The 23363-nt window shown below is 39.0% G+C and overlaps 1 protein-coding gene and 2 long non-coding RNA genes across 5 annotated transcripts in view; 1 reads left to right on the top strand and 2 right to left on the bottom strand.

The window, feature by feature from the left end:
• LOC121515203 overlaps positions 1-23363 on the bottom strand; it is an 80282-nt gene that overhangs the window by 43338 nt on the left and 13581 nt on the right. The gene's annotated exons all lie outside the window — the stretch shown is intronic.
• LOC121515204 lies at positions 698-1640 on the bottom strand. The gene is made up of 3 exons (XR_005992358.1): positions 1566-1640; positions 1435-1496; positions 698-1353 (listed from the first exon to the last, which is right to left on the bottom strand). It is a non-coding gene; the product is annotated as an uncharacterized LOC121515204 (long non-coding RNA).
• Positions 5297-23363, top strand: part of ampd3b (adenosine monophosphate deaminase 3b) — a 28622-nt gene continuing 10555 nt past the window's right edge. The window contains exons 1-5 of one of the 2 annotated variants that reach the window (XM_041795845.1): positions 5297-5520; positions 16235-16308; positions 20894-21116; positions 21258-21435; positions 22357-22522. In XM_041795845.1, the coding sequence (XP_041651779.1) occupies positions 16251-16308; positions 20894-21116; positions 21258-21435; positions 22357-22522 (625 nt within the window). In that variant the 5' untranslated portion in view covers positions 5297-5520; positions 16235-16250. Of the gene's footprint in view, positions 5521-16234; positions 16309-16972; positions 18573-20893; positions 21117-21257; positions 21436-22356; positions 22523-23363 lie in introns of those variants that run through there. The other variant, XM_041795846.1, reaches the window with a different exon arrangement.

Below are 23363 nucleotides of genomic sequence, written 5' to 3'. Positions count from 1 at the left end.
TTTGATGAATGGAGAGAAGAGAGCAGCACATTTCTCTTAAAAACAGTAAGTGAGGTTTAAGTAAAGCTATTAATAAATGTGGAATCTGACCTTCACTCATGGTTCTCAGAGTAGTAACACTGTCTGGAAATTATTTCACCATAAATCTGATTCTTTCTCATGCAAGCATTCACCATTAAAGTGAGAAAATTACTATAATATGTAAAATATTTCAGTCCATATTTGCAAACAGCTCCTGATGAATCCTGTGAAAATAGATCACTGATCTCAAGAAAAGCAGAAATGTCTACATTGATAAAGAGACAGTTCTTCCAATTCTGCATGAAAATTTGAACGTGGCAAAAGTGTGTTCCAGAGTTGTTACTGACCAAAACAAAAAAACGCAAGTGTTTGTGGAGATATTTTACAAAAAAACTGCAGGAAACTCACAATTTTTAGGAGTGAATACATGTGTGGAAAAGCGGTGTGTTGATATAGGATCAAGTAAGGAAAAGTGCCAACAACGCCACCTGGGGACTTAAACCCCAGGAAATAATTAACTTTAAACCTTGACCAAAACTCTAAATTAAAAGGCAACACAGGTAAGAACTGAGGAGGCATGAGAAGAGGTTCAACAAAATATAAGATTTTATTTTAATTAAGCAAATGAAAAAGGCATTTGAAGGATGTGCAACTATGAAAGGAAAAAAGTGATGGTTAGATAAGTAAAACTCAACTAATGAAGTGAATTAAAATTATTCTTTATTTTAACAATGATTAAAGCCTAGTATAAATGATTAAAAGCATTAAAACTATAGCTGCTGCCCTAACTGAAAATAAGTCAACCAAAAGTGGAGCTGATGCCACTAGCTGAGAGGCAGACTACACTAAGGGAGGTGTGGGGGTGCTAACTATTTCTCACTCATCGTGCAGCACATCAAACACCACAACAATCCTCAAACAAACTAAGGTGTAGCCTGCTTGTAGCCCAGTGCTCTACACTTGCATGCAGTAGGTGGAAGCCCTCACCCTGGGTGCCTAGCCTCCCAACTAGGAGACACCTACTCTAGAAAACAAAACAGAATTAATAACCTAAAACAAATTAAACCCAGTTGGTCAAAGCAAAAATAATTCAAATGACTAAGGAATAATATTACTCAACTAATGAAATGCAACCAAACTATTAGCTAAAGCAAACTCAATGCAAAAGAGAACCAAACAACCCAAAATAACAAAAGGCTAATGCTAAAGAATCAAAAGAACACTAAAGTGAACTAAAGAACAAAAATAAACACTAAAGAGGGAGCAAAAGGGGCAAAAACCATCTAACAAAAGGGGCTAAGCAAAGGGTGGAAAAAAACAGCAGCAGACATTCTGAGAATAAAAGAAACAAATGTCATTAAAAAGAACTGTGTACTGTCTTAAAAGTCAAACCAGTTGAGCCACCCTACTCACCAACCACGCTTTGTTAGGCAACAGCTTCTAATGGGGAACCACACAATGCTCCAGGATCACCACTGCAGCAGAAAGCATTTAGATAAGCAACTGAGCACTCCTAAAATTAGATGAAGGGACTCTTTTCTCACCTTTAATTCCAACAGCATAACCACAGCACAAACACCACCAGCAGCATGTCGAGCAGGAAGAGGCCTAGCCTCAGCTCCAGGTGCCTTTTATAAGGTGAGCTGATTGAGCACACAGGGGGAGGGGGCCGAGTGAGGCTGCATTCAGCAGCAGCAGCAGCCTGTCTCATCAGCGCTGCCTACCACACATGCAATGTAATCACTGAACTTCCAATACAATCCTGAGACAACACAGCAGTCAATGCAATGGAAAACCCCATTATTAAGGATGAAGAAAGCATGACAAAGCAAGCCCAAATTTGAGGCCATGTTGATTGTTTTCTTTGACATTAAGAGTGTATTTTTTGAGGGACGGTGTTCCTGAAGGGTCAATGGTGAATCAACGCGATTACAAACAGGTTCAACAAAAACTGCAAGATAAAGTCAGAAGAAAGAAACCCAAACTGTGGAAAAATTGTTTCATTCTTCATCAAGACAACACCCCAGCTCACACTGAGCTCTCAGTAAAGCACCTTATGACCCGAAAACAGTTTAGAGTGCTTTATCACCCTCCCTTTTCACCTGATCTAGCACCGTGTGACTTTTTCTTTTTCCTCAGATCAAATCTGAGCTCAAAGGAGTCTGTGTCAGAAGTTAAGAAAAGAAGCACAGAGGTTCTGAGACAACCGTCCAAAGACAACCTACTACACAGCTTTAACAAGTGGAAGGATGAATGCAGTGGTGTGTTGATGCAAAAGGAGAGTTTAATGGAGGAGAAGGACATGGGAAAATGTTTATGTTCAATAAAGTTGGACCCAATTTATAGGGGTGGGAGTTACTAGTGGCACCACGATACGATATTATCATGATACTTGTGCCACAATTCAATATTATTGCAATTTTAAACATTTTCAATACACAGAGTATAGCGATACCATATATTGCAATATACGGCTATCTATACCATTTTTTCAACTGTTTAGCTGATTTAGCTAGGCCTTGCCTTCGTTTTTATTGTATTATTGCAGTATTTTATTCTCATGCGGCACTCCTTTTAAACCACATGTGTCATGTCCATATTGTTCGTGCCCTGCTTGCATTCCCAATGTCCTTTCCCTGTTTGGTCTGGTTAATGTCCTTTCTCCTGCTGTATGACCACCATCTCTGCAGACCTCACTGGACAAAGGGTGCAACAGCATCATCAAGTGGACAGAAAAGCAACTGATGCTACTTATTCAGTATCATAGACTTCAGTTCATATTAGCAATTAATTTGAAAAAAAATCAATACTTGGCGTAGGACACGGTACGATATATCACTGTGCAAAATATCACAATTCTATGCTGTATCGATTTTTTCCCTCACCCTAACTAAATTATAACTTAATTAGTTCTAACAAAAGAACAATTCAGTAGCCCACATAATTTTATGTTAGCTGTAACTTACACTCACCAGCCACTTTATTAGGTACACCTTGCTAGAACCAGGTTGGACCCCCTTATCTTAATTCTTTGTGGCATAGTTTCAAGGTGTTAGAAACATTCCTCAGAGATTTTGGTCCATATTGACATGATAGCATCACACAGTTACTACAGATTTGTCGGCTGCCCATCCATGATGCAAATCTCCCATTCCAGCACATCCAAAAGGGGCTCTATCGGATTGAGATCTGGTGACTGTAGAGGACAGTGGAGTACAGTGAATTTATTGTCAAGTTCAAGAAATCAATGTGAGATGATTTGAGCTTTGTGACACGGTGCATTGTTTTGCTGGAAGTAGCCATCAGAAGATGGGTACACTGTGGTCATAACTCAACAACACTCAGAGAGGTTGTGGTGTTTAAACAACGCTCAGTAGGTACTGAGGGGCTGTAAGCATGCCAATATAATATCTCCAACATCATTACATTACTGCCACCAGCCTGAACTGTTGATAAAAGGTAGTATGGATCCATGCTTTCATGTTTATGCCAAATTCTGACCCTACCAACTAATTATCAGTCCTGAAATCAAGACTCATCAGACCAGGCAACATTTTCCAATCTTCTATTGTCCGATTTTGGTGAGCCTGTTTGAATTGTAGCCTGCTCTTAGCTGACAGGAGTGGCACCCATTGCGGTCTTCTGCTGCTATAGCCCATCCGCTTTAAGGTTTGACGTGTTGTGCATTCAGAGATGGTGTTTCTGCAAACCTTGGTTGTAACAAGTGGTTATTTTGAGTTGTTGCTGCCTTTCTATCATCTTTGTAAACCCTTGAGATGGTTGTGCATTGAAATCCCAGTAGATCAGCAGTTTCTGAAATACTCAGACCATCCCATCTGGCACCAACAACCATGCCACAACAAGTCACTTAAATCCCCTTTCTTTCTCATTCTGATGCCCAATTTGAACTTCTGCTAGTTTGAGTTGCATTTAGTTGCTGCCATGTGATTGGCTGAATAGCTTGTGTTTTCAAGCAATTGAACAGGTGTACCTAATAAATTGGCTGATGAGTGTATAACAAGTGGGCTTATACATCAGCAGGTATGAGCATGTTGTGGACATATCAGTTGGTTGGTAGCAAAGAAATGTATAGAAATACCAACAGGGGTAATACTATATGGATAAAAAATAGGAAATACATTTTCCTGAGGCATTTTTGGTGCCAGTTTTGAACAGCCAAGAGGATGCAACAATGTGACACTGCATTTACATAATGGAGATATTTCACACTTTAAAGGCCAGCAAAACTTAAAATCAGTCTCTTTATAATAAACTCAGGTATTAGCATTTTAAAATATAAACCTAAATCAAGCCAAACAGAAAGAGAAGATGATACGTAAATCTACATTATATGTGAAAATACGTAATACCATTTCTTTTTATTGTTACTATTATTTTGGACACTGCTTTGGCAGTAACAGATTTGTTCATGCCAATGAAGCAAAACTGAAATTGAAATTGAAACTGAGAAAGAAAAAGAGAAATACTGTAGCTAAAGAAAAAGCCCTGATTATTTCCAAGTCCACACATTTCTAAGAGGGACTTCTCTGTTGGAGAATTTACCATCATTGTCCAGGTGGTGGTGCCTTTCACCTCCACCATGAGCCACTGAAACCACAGCTTGATCCATGAGGTACTGCTTATGCAAATTTCCCCACTGACTTTTTACAGCATCATAGTAACTGTTCAACACATCTAAGGAAAGTTGCATTTTCTCCTCTTATGAAACTTTACTTTTAGCATCTAACTTATCAAAAAGATAACACACTTAAAAAGAAGACACACACTGACTCTAGTGCTTACTGTATCCATAGGCACCACTGGATACAGTAGTTTTGTTGTTCAATGAAACAGTCTGGTCTAGGTAACAGTCATTTGAACCAGACTGCTCTGTTGCACCACATCACAGGAGGAAAGTTAAATGAATTTCTTTTCTGTGTCACATCAAGACTTCCTTCTTTACATGGGTAAGAAGGAAGTCCTTACCCATAAACAAAGATACTAAGATAACATGCTTTACTTTAACTCTGTGTTTTAGACAATGCTCCATACCAGCATAAAGAAATGAAGTAGAACAAAACATAAAGACATAACTGGGACAGGTTTCTGTGCTTGTTTTGGTGCTTTTATACTGCTGGACAAAGGACAGGTGAGGTTTTTTCCTCACAATGATCTGCATTTTTCCCCTGAATACACAAGAAGGGGTGTGGTCTAGAATAGTTTGCATCCTCTTGATAAAATGGCAAAAAGTCTTGTGCTTCCTCCTGAACTTCCTTTAGTGAACTGATGCAGAACACTTCCTCATACTAACTTCAGCACTGTTTGGCCTGAACAGAGTAAACTTTACATTTGGTCAGTCTGGCAATGAAAGGGTAAACTGCTGATGCCTCTACATGCTACAAGAGGCTGCTCTGACAGGACTTGTCTTCTGTCCTGTGGCGCCTAGGAAGGGTCTCTACAGTCCCTGAGGTGATAACATTGAGCAGGACCCTGCAAACAGTAAGTACACTGCTGTTAGAACCTTTCTTTACACCAAAGTTTGAAATTATTATAACTATTGACTTTTCATCACTGTTTTGTTGCACTTGCTCTTCTCTGTACTGTGATATCTGGAGAGTGAAATGTCTCATCTGTATTTTTCAGAGCAACAGTTGCACTGTGGTTAAAACTGCTGCGTCACAAAACAGTCTGGGTTTGACGTGTCCTCATTTTAGTCCTCTTCTGCAGAGTTTCTTCGACTCATATTTGTGCAAACTTACAGTATAATACATTATTACACATTATGACTGAAATATTTTTCACTATAATGAGTGGAATAAGAAAAGTTTTACTTATACTAGCAGAATTATACTTAACATTTTACTGTACATATATACAGTACATGCTACAAGAGGCTACAGTATGCTACAGTATATATACAGTATTATGTTAAACTACTTATTTAAAGAGCAATATCTCTTCTGTTTTTTTATATTGCTAACTACAAAAAAGACATTTTAGTGTAGCATTTGCATACACTCAATCTGCACTAAAACATCAGATGATGTAACTAGTTTGAGAGAGAACTGTTTACCTGGATAGGTAAGAAGAAAGTTCAACTAGGGACACAAGGGTTTTACAAAAGTACTATTCACACAGGACTAGTGTTACCTGTAGACCTGTCGACCTGTATAATTTGTGAATTACCTCAACGTGAGTATTTGGTATCAGCTATTCCCACGGGATAAGTGACGTCTGTAAGGTACTCAAATTTACAGACATTTCTGAAGAAAAACAAAAGGGTGCTGCTTGCCTGCAGCAATGAAAAGGCACAGTAAATTTTAATTTATAAAATTCGTATAAAAAATGCAATGTTGTGTAAACTGTGTTCCGCAGGGGATATTTCCTGCATGAGTCTTATACATACTGTTAACAAGATCTGTAAGCCAGCTGTTCATAACTTATACACTTATGAAATATCTCCTCTTACTCTCCCATCACGCAACAAGTTTGCATAAGTAACCTGTACATAGCTAATCAAAAGGAGAAGAAGAGAGGGGAAGCTGATCATCCCTCCCGTTAATGTTAATTATGAACCTCTCCTGTTACCTTTAACAGTTTGTATGCAGTTGTTGCTGTGGATATCATTCTGCGCTCTATAAATTTAGGATCGTAACACATCGACAACAACCCTCCTTCTCACATGGATTAGCTGTTGCAGCCTAACCACTGAATGTTAAGGAACACATTTCAGGTCATAATTGCGTTATGCATTAACTATACAGCTAAATAATAATAATATAAGATCAGGCACTTGCAAAGGGAAACTGCAGGAGACAGAGCACATACACTGTGCGTATGAAGAGAGCAGCCGTGCACACACGTGCACACATTAGGACACCAGAGTTTAAAGGAAACAAGTTAAGTAAGATAAAGCCATTTTTACACATTAGCTGAAATTACCTTAAAGAGAAGCAATATTTACAAACTATACCTGTCAAAACTTTAACAATCTCCTACACTGCTAAAAAAGCGAATTACCATCCTAAATTACAGAGATGCTGTTTCACACACTGAAACAGGGTTGGTAATTTTTCCTGGACTTTTACACCATAAATTACATACATGGTCAATTTACATGGGATTAAAAACATAAGATGTCCTGCTTAATTATCACAAATTACCAGAGGTCCCTGTAATACTAGTCCCGTGTGAATAGTCCTTTTCACGCCTGTCGACCTTTAATCAAAACAAACAATCATATAACTGTAGCGTTACTTTCACTAAATTACACAATGAATTTCTTATCAACTGATGATTCATGTCATAAATGGGAGGAATGATGATGCTTTCAAATACTTGCTCAGATATTTCTAAACAATTCTATACATCATATATAAATCACCAAAAGCTATGGAGCACATGTCAGAAAATGTCAATATTATGCTGATGTGAAGATTTTGTTTGCATTGTGCATATGTGCAAAAATTGCATTGCAAGACATGTGATGTCAACCAGTGACTTGAAGCACACCATGCTGCTGCTGCTATAATTTTCAATGGAAACCACAAGCATGAATTGTCATCGACCAATCCACATTAAAAGTTCACCTGATATCACCATCAGCAGTCAGAGAACTGAGCACTACACATGCATTGGCCTGAATGTATGTAAGGGCTACAGGCAACACTGCTGCCATCACAGACACACAGGCATGATGCTTGGCTGGTCAATTAGACTCAACTATAAAAATTGGTAGAATGGTTGACAATATCAAACAATATGCTTTAATTTAAAAGTTTAAGAGGAAACTTGATTTTTGAATGGAAATCCAAAAATGAGGTAAAGACCCAAATAAGATAAAAATATCATTGTTTGGTTGAATTAAAAAAATGTGCCTAAAGAGACACTGTTATGGTTTATTTTTCATCATTACAAATGCAGTGTAGTCAGCAGAAAGAAAGGATAACACAAAGCAAGTGTTTTACCAATATTATTCAGCCTTACTAAAAATGTCTGTGGAAACCAAAATATCACATTTTTAGAGGCACAAGAGGAGAAGTGTTTAAGACATGCAGAATCAGTCAGAGGAAGCCGCCTTTTTATATCCAAATATTTTAGGCAAATGATCCAATAATTGTTGAGACGATAAGATCTGGACCTAAGCAGTGCACCAACTGGCATGCTGACTGACAACATCATCAGCGGGATTGTAAGACTTTCTGAAGAGGACCAAAGGACATCAAAATAGGCTGAACACTTAAATACATTCAAAACATGCTCCAATCAAAGTGAAGGAATGTAAAGTCAAAACATGGAATTGCAATATCTCTCAGTGAAAAAATGAGTTTAAATTCAGCTCATCTCAAACTACATATAAACTCAAATTGTCAACAGACACATGTAGCCATGTCATCACTTAGTTTGCAAGGTAAGCCTTTGGTCATATTTCGTACACTGTGTGTTGTGTCCCTAGTGGCCTGCAGCTTGTGAACAGTACGTTCCATTATCAGGTCAGAACTTGCTCTGCAGGCAGTTCCCCAGTGATGCATCAAGACTCTACATGCCTTTTAAGGAACGTCCACTTGTACACATAGAGCACTGGCCTGAGACTTGTTGTGTAACATTCCAAAGATATTTATTAGATTGACTGCCGACCCTTGTAGGGAGCTGCTTGTGTTAGCTTAAGCATCCGTACGTTTGCACTGCATGCCTGCAGCTAAAGATTTAAAGAGTCTCATTTCAGAGATTAGAATCTTACAGACATAGCTGCCATGATTTGACTGAACATGTTGTATACCACAGTAAGTCTTTAGAGTGATCATACTACCTCATCTACTGAGAAACATTTACTTGCACTTTAGGAAAATTTGAATATTTTAACACACGATGGCTACTCCTCTGACCCCTGCATACCTTGGGTCATCTCTCGTTGAGACATGCAGTTTAACTCCACTCAGTAATTTTTGCCTGTGTTTACATTCTTCTGACAGAAAAAAAGCAAAAAAACAAAAACAAAACGTGACATTTTTACTTCTGTTTACTTCTTTTACTTAGAGTGCCACCCAGCCAAACCTTTAATAACAGCTGACATCAGCCATTGTTCAGTCACTATTAAGTCACATCAGTGGACCAGTTCAATTACTGGTTCATATCTCCATGTGCACATAATGTCCAAAGAACAGAACACTAAAGGAACTTTGGCTAATTGTTTGTTCCCCAGTGTTAATTTCATCATTAAAACTATGAATGGTGATTTTTTCCATGAGGAAGGTAAGACTATGACAAGCTGAAAATAGATCTTTGATAAAAAGCTCTCATGGAAAGTGGTTTAGGTTTTGTTATGGACTTGAGACTAAAAGGTAAGTGCTGGGCTGTTGGACATTTAAAATCCATGATATTTCTCTACTTTGCATATAATCTGTCTTTCAAACACAAGTGAAGGTAAGAAAAGAAAGAAGGAAGAGTGTTTGTGAGCATTCTTGTGCAGAGCAGCAGGATAGACAGTGCAAGCTGCTAGACAGATTGAATCTGTAGCTCATCTGTGTATTTCAGAGGTAGTATTGGATCAAACTGAAGTGCAATGCAGTAGGCGTATCTTTGGTTTTAAAACTCAAGTCAGCAACTACAGCCCGACAGATATGGGATTTTTGGGGCTGATGCCGATACAGATATTGGGGGCTAAAAAAGCCAATATCCGATATATCAGCCGATATCTGATATATTGGCCGATAACCGATATATTGGCCGATATATGAAATAAGAACATTGATATACACAGGATATATACTGTACATGAACACAAATGTGGAAAAGGGAATTAACAGTTGCATTTACCTTTGTTTATTTCACAAAGATGCAACAGGAAAATGATAAATGGAGAGCCATATTTACATTGTTGTGGCAAATATGCACATAGACTTGATAACCCTGAGGAAGGCTACAAGCTTAAATGAGCTGGTTTTATAAAGCTGTTCTCTAAAGATCTACTATTAGTGAAACTTTCTGTCTCCACACTGGTAGAATATGTCACAGGAAAGATAAACATCGTATGAATGCTTTTCTGGTTTGTGCTTTTCAAAGTAAAAGCCTGGTTTAGCATTTCTATAGAGAAACTCCACTTCACTTGTACAGAATGCTTTTATTTTGAATAGTTCCTGACAAACTTCCACTGTTCACTGAATCAGGTCGCGTTTAGGGGGGGTTAATGAGTTAAAACTTATGAGGAAGGACAGGACTTTGAGAGCAGGGAGATGCGGCTGACATGCAGAAAGCTCACTCCCTGTGTGAAAGCTGCACCGGCAGGAACCAGAGCTGGCACGCACGGCACACGGCAGCAGCCAAACACACTCCCAGTCTTGAAACGGGCATTAGTCCTCTCAGTTCTCAGTTAGTTCTCTCAGCAGGGACTGCTGCGTGAGGACTGGGCTGCCTGTGAGTGCTTAGGGACAGGGAGGGGCCCACGGCAGCACCTGCTGCTAAAAGAGAAGTGCAACAACGATACGTGCTTTCACGTCAGAGTCTCTAAAACTCTCCAATAACACCAGAAAAAGTAGGTAGATTTGTCGCTAGTCGCTTTTTTGAAAGAGTCACTAGTTGCTAAATATAGCGACAAAGTCGCTAAGTTGGTAACACTGAGTGGGGGAGAGCTGCTGCTGCTGCACTCACTTGTGTGTGAGGGACAAGGGCCAGGCACTCTGGCTGAGTTCAGCAGGGACACACACAGAGCAACAGAAACAGAAAAAAGTGTAAATATCGGCTACATATTGGCCGATGTTGATTAATCTGTGATACGCTATAATCAGCCCGATTAATCGGCTCTATCAGCAACTGATGCATGTACATAAATGATATTTTCTGCTGCTGCTGTGCACTCCTCCTCCTCAGTCTTACTAAAAAAAATCCTGTGGCAAATGCTTCCAAAATTTGTGGCAAGTCCATTTACATAAAGATAGAAATCCAATATGAATCTTGGATGGATGGACAGATGGACAGGTGGGTGCTTTAATAATCCTGAGGGAAATCCAGGAAGGTCAGATGTGTTAGAATATCAAATGGAGAAAACTAAACTTCAGGTTTTGGTTAGAGATTAAATAAATACAGTTGTTTGGAGGAAAAATGTGTTTGTTTTGAAAGAAAATGAATGGAAGACTTATAAAAAAAAATGCACTGCAGTCTGTTACAAACAGGGACAATTATCACGTATAAAGATATATTTCTGTTCCAAGGATGCACTGGAATTACTGCCAAACTGCCAAACTACCACTGTAGATGAGAAGTGAATGTAGAGGAAGTACAGAAAATTTGTAGAAAGTCTCTTTTATCTATTTATTTATTTATTTTTATTAAGATTTTTTTGGGGGCATTTCCGTGCCCCCACTAGACAGGGGAGAACAGCAGACAGAGTCAGAAACAGAGTCAAGAATGGGGGAGAGACATACAGCAAAGGGCCCCAGACCGGACCCGAACCCAGGCCACCCGCACACATGGGGAGCGCCCTCAACCACTAGGCCACCCGCACCCCAAGTCTCTGTTTTATTGCAGGAATACCATACACAAATATCCGCAAACCACAGACTTTTCCTTTCCACTCTTTTGCCAAAAACAAAAAATAATCAGTGTGGATATGCAGATACAGATTTGTTAGTAGAAGAATCCCTTTACACTCAGGCATGAAGTAGAGGATGTTAAAATGGTTAAATGTGCCTTTACTTTAATAACAAACTGTATGAAGATGAACCCTGATGTATTTACTGGAATCTACTTATTTTCAAAATGTAGTCTTATTAAATGCTTTGGGGTGCCTAAGCCTTTTGAAAAATATGCTGTAACCAAGACGTAGGGGCGCTGAACTTAAAATAAATCACATTAAAATGTATGACATGTGCACGCCGGTAGGAGAGAGTGAGAGAGAAAGAGAACCAAGATGGGACTTGAATCGTGAAGCCCGTCTTTGCTCTAAAGTTTATGAAATCCCTGAAGTCTGCAGACATGAAATAACCAGTGCTGCAATAATGCCACCACAGGACAAGTGCCTGTCAACATCACTGCATCATCTTCTTTACTTGAGGAACTGTTTCAGCCCTACTTAGGAGAGAGAAAATTCACACAATGCCTCCCTGAAGATCATCTGAAGATGTTCTTAGAGAAAATACCCATCCCACTCTGAGGAGGGCCAGTACGAAATCAGGTAGAGGTGGCTCCTACAGGTTATGAAAACAGGATAAACCCCTGTGTAGCAGGACATGTTTTAATTTTGTGAATATGCAATACAGAGGATGTTGTTCAGCTGATCAATTTGGTATGAAAAAACAGTTTGTACATTTGAGAGTGTGTTGTGTGGGGGCCTCACAACACCCACACTTAAACCTCCTTAACTCCAATGACCCTTCAGCAACTCCATCATTACAAACACATGTTGCGTGGGCAAGTTCTGTGAAAAAAACTCAAAACCATGGCTGTCAAGTGAGCATCTTGGCAACGTAACATAACTGCAACACCCAACATCTCTCACTTTTACTTCCCACCTGCATGGAACAAATCTGTTATTTTAACAACATTTGGCTGCAATCTGCTCCTGCTAAAAATCAGATTATTTCAGCCCGATTCTTCCCAGCATCCACCGAACCTGACTTAAGAAAGAAGGTGAAAATACCCCCCTATGTGAAGCTACACTTCACAGCCTCTTTTATAACTTGAGTTTTTCATTTTACATTCCTGAAATTGTATTTGATACATGCGATAACCTGTTTATTTGATCATCTATTATCACCCAAAATAATATAATTTCATCAACACTTTCGATACAAGCCCATCTATCTGAAATGTTCATTGATTCTTCAGCTTTTCTGAGGGCATAAACACGATGATGCGGACCAAAGAGTTCCCATTTAAACTCACTGGTCCAGAGTTCTTTCTTCCAGTCATCACCAGTCCAGTGTTTGTGCTCCCTGGCAAATCTGATGCATTTCTGGATGTTTACAGGCCTCAATAATGGACCTTAGCAGCTATTCTTCCTTTTAAGCCTTGGTCCATCAGTCATCAGTCAGTTATGGTCATTCTGGAAACTCTCAGACTCTGATTTAGAAGCATTCAACCCTTTCTGAAGATCAGCAATGGTCTTCCTTCTGTCTTTAGTACTTAAAATTTTGAGGTGTCTGACATCTGCTCCAGTTAATGTTTATTTCCTGCCTCTTGGAATATTTTGCCAAGTACTTACATTTCGTAAGTACCAGTCTTGGCAATTGACTCCAAAGCACCAATGACCACACTGTGAGAACAATGTGCATTTCCCTACTTGTCTGATAGGCCTGTCAGACCAGCAAGGCTCAGTGCTGGCTGCAGAGCCTTATTTTGAACATGCCAGGGCATTCAAAAGAAAGGTTGTGAATATGAGTGGAAAATGGAGAAGAGGTCTGCTGTGGAGACAAAATGTTTGGTTGCGATCTGGGCATCAACAGAATTCAATAAGTACAATGAGAGCGAGTTACTTGCCAAACTTGTGGAAGAGACAGTAACGGCTGGGTTCACCAGAACACCAGATCAAATAATAAATAAATTCAAGAAACTGCCTGAGAAGTGCAGAGTAATGCCCTTCTACTCTAGTCCCTCTTAAACTGGTGTGAATGTAGGCTGGTTGGCCAGAAAGCACCAAGGTTCTGAGACTCCAGAGCAGAGCTGGCAGCTAGAGCCAGAACCAGAACCGTGTCTGTCTGAAAGCACTATCAGAGACCATCCAGCATTATGAAGTGCTTTAAAGGTACAATGTGTAGAATTTGGCTGCATTTCGCCAAACAGAAACGGTGTACATGGGATATAATGTTTATATATCTATGTGAAGTATGTTAAAATAAGTGCACAATCATCCCCTTTAAACTTTCGTTTTCTTTTTACAAAATTAGAAAAAAGCTTTATAAATTTACATTACCGCGGGTCGCCCCCACGGAGGCTGCCATATTGAACCGCCATGTTGTCTATGGCAACGTTTTGGGGACAGAAAGAGCGAAACGCGATTTTTAAATACGAACCTGCCCGCCGGTCCTGAAAGCTACCTGCAAGGCAGGTGGAGAAGAAGACTGACCTATAATCTATAAAAATAATGGTTACAAAAAGGAATGAATAAACCCTCACCTCGTCACTGCTGTAAATGATGTCCGGCTCACGATCCTTTTTGGTCTTCACATGCTCTCGTCGCCTAGTGATGTGACGTTTTGGTAACAGATCGGCTCATTCTGAAATCTGAACGCTAGATGTCGCTAAAATGCCAAATTCTACACATTGTCCCTTTAATACTCTTTCATTTTCAGTGAGCCCTCCACATTTACCATATTGAACAGGAATGAGGAATTCCAAAGTGAATTCACCTTTTTATACCCAAATTTAAGACAGTTCACTGTAGGGCTGGGTATTGTTAAGAACCTCACGATTTGGTTCGATTCTTTAGGTTGCGGTTCGATTCGATATTGATTTAAATGCTTTAATGTTGATTCAGTAAGAAGTAGAAATACACAAATAACCTATTGACAATTTGTTAATAATTATTTCCATGCACATGTGAACATATTTGGTAAGTCACCTCACATTTTTGAGCAATAAAACATCTGAAAATAAAAAATTTGTACAATAATAACTTATTTGTGCATATGGAGTACGAAAGTAAAAAACATGACAGTTCTGTATAAACACTGAAAAAGTAAAGTTCAGTAAACTTAAATAATATTTCTTTCCTCTTGGAAATTGTGATAAACCTCACATAACATGGTTATGGTATGTTTTTTGGTCTCCATCCTTACAACGCGAATCACACGCACAGCGACCCCCACTGGCCAGGAGGTGAATTGATTCAGAGGATTTGCTGAATCAATATTGAAATTTGGGGGGGGGGGGTGTTGCAATGCATCGATTAATCAGTATTTTTACCCACCCCTAGATCACTGGGCTTCTCTGAGAAGTCAGAAATCAATCAAGCCTAACATTCAACCAAAAAAACTTTTTTCTTTTTAGGAATGCAATTTGCATGTGAAAAGTCATGGATAACAATAATAACTAGAAAAGCACTCGGAGAGCGCAGATCTCCACCATTAGCCCTATCCCCCAATAGTACAGAATCCTTTAAAAAATTCCTGGATCCAGATGGTGATCCGGATCAGTCCCAAAATCTAATTAGTTCTTCCCTATGCCATTTCTGACATTTCCTGAAAATATCATCAAAATCCGTCCACAACTTTTTGAGTTATGTTGCTAACAAACGAACAAACTAACTAACTAATTAACTAACTAACCAACTAACTAACTAACTAACCCACCCAATCACCTAACCTCCTTGGCAGAGGTAGTTATATTTTAGCATTCAGAGTAAGATTTGGGTTAAAGAGCTTCCACATACTGGTGTATTAACCATTACAGACACATAAAAAATGACTTTGTAATTACAAATACTGTTAATTTAGGGTATTAACCTTACATTGGGTGGTGGTCTAATCAATTTGTTAGGCACTGTAGATTAATTTTATTGATCAATTTGATCACACAGGGTTGTAGAATGGTAGATCTACTTAACCTATAACCTATTTAGCCTACAACTGGGTTTCTTCCAGTGGGAGAAAAGGAGAAAGGAAAGCAGCTGAACATGACAGTAAGACATAGCTCAAACAAGTAAATAGACACAACAGGCTCACCTTGCTTCAATCCTGTTTGACATATTACACAGTTTACATCCTGATTTGATCAGTATTTCAGGCTTATTAATTCAATATTTACTAATGTGAATGTAACAATCTGCTAAGTAGAGCAGCTCATTCATTACGCTCAGACAAAATCACGTCACATTTGATTAAAAAAAGCATGTTTATGTTTCATGTGGTTTGTGTGTAACTGTTTAAAATATTGAGGATTTTTATTTAGAACAAAAGTGAATAATGCACCTGATACAAACGTAACGAATGAATGAAATGTGGAAATGCAACCGACTGAGTTACTACAATAGATCAAGTTTCCTCTCTTTCTTGAATAAGCTTGCGTTACATCATTCTCAAGTTTAAGAAAAACCTCTCTCTCTCTGAAACGCAAAACAAAGAGTTCCCCTCATATGAGGGTTAACAGACTCAGGGTATAAAATAAACCTGCTTGATGAAATTGGACTCTGCAAGCCTGAACATTTAGTAGTCTAGGACTCACTAATTCACCACTAAACTGTGGGTTAATCCATTAATAATGCCATCGTTGTTCTTTTTAGGCCAACACAGATCAAAATGAAGAGAAGGGACATACCTCTGTGTAAGCAGCAGTCTACACCCTGCTTCGGGAAAGGTAAGTAAACTCTCTGGTTGGGTAAACAAAATGAAAAAAGCAAACACAGACCTGGACACTTTTTTGTTTATTCCCTCTTATCAAACATGCACTTATTTCACTAATCACTGGGAACTGCTGATAATGTTGATAAGTGAAATTGTCTCCATCATTGTTGCTGGGCATGGATGTAAACTGAACAACCACACACTATACACCACTCCTGTTACTGTCCAATCAAATACTGTGCTGGGATTTCTTTTAATAGTCATAAAATGACCACGTATTATCAAGAGTCTAAAGGCGCTTTTACATTAGGCCAAGTTGTTTCGAACCACACCGCGATTCCCCCCTCCCCCTTTCCCCCTCTGGTTTGCTTTCACACTAGCAATATCGAACCGTGCTCGGGCACACTTGCTTATTCACTCAGTCTGAAACAGCAGGTGGCGGTATGCATGTAGCTGGTTTACAACCCCGCAAAGGAGGAGAAAGAAGAAGAGTGTTTTCGTTTTGACCTGGCAAAAAGTTCGTCCTGCATCCATGGATGATTAAAATCACTTTCAAGATGCCAGCAACTTCGCTCTTCGTATCTGCACATCTGCGCGCAGCTCAGGATTAAATGAGCTTGCGCTGCAAAGATACAGCGGTTTTTGAGGTGACAGGAGACTTTTTACTGCCTTTGCACCTCCTCTCACTGACTCCAGCCTGTGTTCATCTGTAAGGTGAGTCACAGCAGACCATTTATTGACTGGATTCTGATGATTTCTGGCCTTTACTGAGGAAAAATGAGAACAAACTGCCACGTTGTTTAAATAAGTTTAGCTTGTACGATGATATCATAAAGCTGATACAACGCTCTGTCCCTTATCAGAGTGTGGTTGCATTCGCATCTCATCCGAACCATGCCAGGGTGCACTTGAATCGCGTCCAAGACCATCTCCCCAAGTGGGCCTGGGCCCGGTGCCCAGGTGTGGTTCGTTTGCATTCACACTACCCAAATGAACCGGACTTTGGCCTCAAGTGCACTCCGATCCGGGACCCTAGTGTGTAAGCCACCTAAATTTAAAAAAATAAATTCTAAATTCTTCTTATTAAAGAAGCAACAGGTGTAACTTTAAAATGCTACAACTGATGTGAAGTATTCCTTTTATATGATGTTTTTAAACCATTGTATTTTTCTCAGCAGAAAATATTTGATTTTAACCTATTTCTTTGCATCCCTACTTCCTGCATCCAACATGATACTCTCCCATCCAGAGGCATTGCAACACATTTAGGCAGCTGAATTAACCATATTACAATCTCAAAAAAGCAACAGGCTTTTTTTGCAGTTGCCTGTTTAAATAAAATAATTGCTGGTGGCTTGTTAGCTGTACTTAATGACTATGTTGTGGCATTAATGTCTCTGAAAACTAGACCTTTACTTTGAAATCCTCTGTTTATGAAATAAAAATAAGGAGGTAAATATGTGGGACTCTCATTATGATTGAATGAACATTTTCAGAGAACAGGCAAAAAAGCTTATTGTATAAATATTACTTTAAAGGACTGTTGGTTTTCTACAGTTCACACACTAAAATAGCATCAACTATCACAGGCAAGTTTAACCGAGGAGAAATGTTGGGATTGTTTTCCTTTAGGGACATAATGGATTCTTAAGAATTTCATATCCAAATAGGAGTCCATTAAAAACTGTTTATGTTCAACTAAGTGCCAGTTTACTTTTTAAATACAAAGCTATACTTTTCCATGTCAGCTGGGAAAAAATATTTTTTTCTTATGTACTTTCCCAGGGCTTTAATGTAATCTTAGCCATAGAGTTTGAGGTCCTCTTTGTTGTCCCAATTCACCAATGGCTACTCAGATGTAAGCAACCAGTTGTGACATACCAGCTTGGATTAGCAGCCCCTGTTACTGTGATGCTCTCAAACCCTAAAATAGAGATAGAGAGGGACACTCAAGACAGCAACAACTAGCAGCTGCTTTATACATGCAGGCACCAGACCACATAAACAGTAGAGCGAAGCCTGAGTGAGGCAGCTGGAGTGAAAACCCTGAAGAGATACCTTGTGAAAGCAAGAAAGACGGTCTTGACAGTGTCAAGAGGTTACAGCAACACTTAAGTGTTCTCTGTGATGCAACAGCGAGTGGCAGACACATGTAAGAAGTGAAGCCACCAGCCAAAAGCTAGAGAATCTAGAAGAGGCAGAAGCATATACATAAAGGCTGAAATACCTGACTCAACAGGCACAGAGAGCCAGACATGGCCAAACTCACAGCAGAAGGTAAGAATTAAACAGAGCTTCCTTTACTTGTCATAGGGCTGTGCTGTGACACTAAGGTGTGATGTGATTTAATGATCAATTGTTAAGTGGCTCTTTTCTGAGTACAGTCTGAGACACTGAGTGGTGGATTTAATGGAATGATTCATGTTTGGATTACTGGATAAAACATAAAAAGGTTTCAGACAAAAGTGCATGCTACATCAAAAAGAATAATAAAGTGTTATAGGTTAGTATCCTGAATTACTTCAGGATTTAATTAATAGATGAATTTTGTGCTGAGTAAGGCTTCATGAAAATGACAGTTCTAAAAGCATTCTGCATATTCATGCAAACTTTTATGATATACTGTTTATAAAAATACCCTCCTGACATACCTCAATGGCTTTGTGTGGATCATGTTTCTATAGTTGGGATGATGTAGGTCAAGGTCATCCTACAGGCAGCTCAGCTGTTCCAGCAGGGAGAGTGTACACAAGCTGACAAGCTCTCCAGGAATGACAGCTTCCGAAATGCGCTTGCCAAAGGACACGCAGAACACTGTGCCAATGTAAAGGCAAATGTTCATGGTGTCATCTGGAAGGCGCCAAGATTGCTCAAACTTTTCAGACAGATAGAATTGCATGTAAACAACTTAGGGTGGCAAGTCTGCAGCGGTGACGTTTGCTACTTGATACATCAATGATGCATCTTGAGCTTGTTGTTTCAACTTCCAACACAGAGAAAGATACTAGAGGTGACTGAGTGGCCTACATGAGCTGCAGCATTATTATTATTAGTTACAGTGATGACATGGCGATCAGAACATCCAAAAATCCCCACCACTGATGGAACACTGGATAGCAAAGTAGCTTTCACACCAGAGGGATTAAACAAGCAACCAGTGCTATTTAAAACAAACAACACTGCTGACCTTCATCTGGTTTGGTTATAAACATTACTTTTTTAGGGTCCTGACTGATGGTCTGCTGCCAACTGAACCACCACTGATAGAAAAACCAGGTGAAATAAGGAGCAGCAAAGCAGTAGCTTTTACTGCAGAAAAGTGAATGGAACATTACAGCATTATGTGTGTTGCCATCTACAGTGCTTTGAGTTGTTTGCATATGTCACACTTAAATGTTTCAGATCATCAAACAAATTTTAATATTAGAAAAATATAACATGAGTAAATAAAAAATGCAGTTTTTCTGCAATTATTTTTTCACATAGGGCCAGGTAGGTCTGGATGCCTTTATTCCCTTAAAAAATGAAATCATCAATAAATGCATTTTTGTATTTACTCTTTGTGTAATATCAAAATTTGTGTGATGATCTGAAACATTTAAGTGTGGCATATGCAACAAAAAAAAAAAAAGAATTCTGTGACGGGGCAAATACTTTTTCACGTCACTTGGTATTTCCATTATCTAAAATCTTGAATACCACTGTAATACTATGGGAAAGTTGACCCATGGTCCTAAAGGGGTTAAGATTTCAGACTCCTAGTCCAGATCACAGGAGGTAGTGATTTTGTTTACTGTAACTTGCCTTGGCAAAACATGAAGTCAGCACTGAAACACAAGTCAGCCACTCAAGACGTGTTTACTGGTGAGAGTTATGATGAGGTGCTGAAAACGTGCCAAGTTCATCTCATAACCACAGTCAACCCCTTTAAACTTTATTTTTGGGGGTCCTGTATTTACTGCCACCACTAAAATAATGTTATTGCCTCCTCAAGTAACTACACATTTCAACACATGTAATATAGCACAGGAGAAAGTTTATCAGATTACAACTGCATGTTATTTTATCAAAGCTGTAATCTTGAGCTCTATGATCAGGGATTAGCCTAACTGTTAGTTTTTGGCATTCAGACACTACATGACAGCCCATGTTGGTCCATATAATACAGTAACAACAACCTGACAACCTGATATCAGTAACTCACTAACCTGCCTCTTACACTTGCATGTGTGCTTTAAGGCTACTAGCAAAACAAATGATTGGAGATTAATTAACCTTAAGCTTAAACAGTTGCCTTTAAGCCTTGGTGTATCTTTAGCAACTTTTCTTCTTCATTTTGTCATGAGCATTCCTTTACAGGAAACGGTGATTGCAATTTAAGAAATAAATCTTGTGCTGTACTGATTAAATTTGCATGGCTGCTCAATTCAAGTTACGTGGGAGTAGTGTTGCTTTAGAGCAGGGTCCTTTTGTGATAAGTCCCACAGAAACATCCCCACAGTAAACACACTGTCTTCAAGATTAGTTCTAAAACTCAATCTCATCTGATGAGATAGAAGAGCATTCACTACAACTCACATCTTTCTCAACTCCCTCAGATATGCCACGGCTGTTTCCCAGAATGTCAATGTGTGATGTGGATGAGAAGGTCCGTCTCATGGCAGAGAAGGTCTATGCCTCTGCCCTGAAAGAGGAGGACAATAAGGATGCTATGGCACTATTTAGCGTGCCCGAGGACTGCCCAATCGGACTGCATGAAGACAGGGAGAGAGCCCTGAAGAAGGAGATGGCAGAGCAGCAGTCCCAGGAGTCTGCCAAGAGGTAGATGGATTTATGGGATCCAAAATGTGTCTTTTTTCACACAAAACAATAGAAAACACCATTGTTTTTACAAGATGTAGGCAGGTCTAAGCTTGTTGATTTTTAAAAGAGTAATGCTTGTTCTCTTTTGTGTGTTATTAGGAAGAAGAATTTCATGTTGAAGCGTTCTCAGTCAGTATCCTTGCAGCTACCTGTCCCTGCAGAATGGGCCATGTCGATGATGTCTCCATTACTCTCCCAAAACACAACTGACTCTTTTCTACCTGAGGGATTTCCAGACTTCCAGAGAGTAACCATCAGTGGAGATTACTGTGCAGGGGTGAACCAAATTAATGTTTCCTTGTGTTGACTACAACAACACAATATTAGCATGAAACTGTAAATTCACACGTCTCTGCAATCAATACAGGGTTCCATAACTAATAACATTAACAATCAATGATGAGACTTACACTCTATCACAAATGGTTGAAGTGGTAGCAGAGCTGAAACGGTTAATGCCATCACAGAAAACAAAGGCATCACAATTTTTTAGATATTTACCTATTTGAGAAGTGTTAATTCCCTAAAGTGAGTTTAAAGTAAAAAAAAAAAGGCATTTCAAATTGCTTGGCTGGCCAATTGTAAAATTGCTGAAAAGCAATCTGTCTGTATTGATAAAGAGCAGAGATGTGCATTTCAAAGAGTATTACTCTTCAAAAAGATGCTGCCAGTTATAAAGAGAAAATTCAATGATTTAAAAGATGGACTAAGACGTACATTTGAATTTGTTAGCTTGATGCTAACACATAATAGAAATTTACATTAATGGGCTAAAAATGTGGCACTGCCCTGTGCTAATTTGAAGTAAAGAAACAATCTGTTACCCTTGACAATTAAAAGTCATAAATAACTTTTCAACCACAAAAAAAGTCTTACACATTACTAGACATTACTGCTTTCCTCTTCTTAAGTTATTTAATTGTGGTTAGCAAACAGCTTGGAGATGTGCTACAGCCTTCACTTGGCAGTAGTACCCCATTACAACCGTTAAAAATTATAAAAAGACATAGTTTCAGACACTAGTGGCATAAAATCTTCACATTTTTAAGCAATAAACAATAATACAAATAAATCAATAACTGTTCAAAGTCAAAAACCATTGCCCATCACCTTACCAGCAGCTGCATTCAGACAGGGACGTTTTTTTTTTTTTAAAGATTCTTGGTGAAGCACTGAATTTTTTTTATTCCTTTTACAGATTACAGTTGAAGATTATGAGCAGGCAGCCCAGAGTCTCCTTGGGGCACTGTTCATTAGAGAGAAATACTCCAGGTTGGCCTACCATCGCTTCCCAAGGACCATAGCCCAGTTTCTGCGTAAGGCCAAAAATGAGACATGGCAGGAGGAGGACGAGATCTTGCCAGGTAGGGTAATGGACAGATTTCATACTCACTACACTGAACAATCCCAAATAAGCGAATATTACTAAAACTGTTGTGTATTGCATTTAATTCCTAATTATCCAAATTGCCCCCCCACCACCACCACCACCACCACCACCACCACCACCATTATTAATATTAAATCATAAACAGCTGGAGCCCTCCCCTTGTGACACACTCAGTATAAAGCAGGTATATCTGCTCTGCTCTTTCAGGACAGGAAGGCTTTGTGGATATATTATTAAGCTCCTGAGGGGCTTTTTAGCAGAAAACATGCAATCACCATGCTTAAAGTCCTGTGAACTGCAGCACTAATGAAGAGTACAAGTTTAAGTATGATAGTCATGATCTTAATACACAATAACTGTTTGAATCTGTTAACATTAATTCAATTTAATTTCACTGTTAGTGTATCTGTAACAATAGCACCCTGTTTAGTTATCAGTTACAGTGATGTTTCCTGAATTTGCATCTTATCTGATCTGTTCTATTAATGTAGCACTGCAACATGACCACTTTGAAATTTAGATTGGGACACAACTGCTATGTGTCCTGAGTTACAGCTTAGACAGTGTATGTGACGGGGGGGGCAGTTGATGATGTGTAATTGTACAGATGACTTATCCTGGTCCATGTTAAGTTACACTTCAAGTATTAACATTAAGGTAACTAATTATCATTAAGGTATTATGACACAAATGGGTAATTATGTTGATGTAAGGGTAACTAAAACAAGTTTCTTAGCTAATTCATGCAAACGAGATATCTGTATCAAACTAAAAACAAAGGCTGTGAAAACCTATAGGTCAGTCTGTCCCTGTCT

This window comes from Cheilinus undulatus, linkage group 9, assembly GCF_018320785.1.
Source record: "Cheilinus undulatus linkage group 9, ASM1832078v1, whole genome shotgun sequence".
Classification (NCBI taxonomy): Eukaryota; Metazoa; Chordata; class Actinopteri; order Labriformes; family Labridae; genus Cheilinus; species Cheilinus undulatus.
This window is presented reverse-complemented; position numbering and strand designations above follow the sequence as displayed.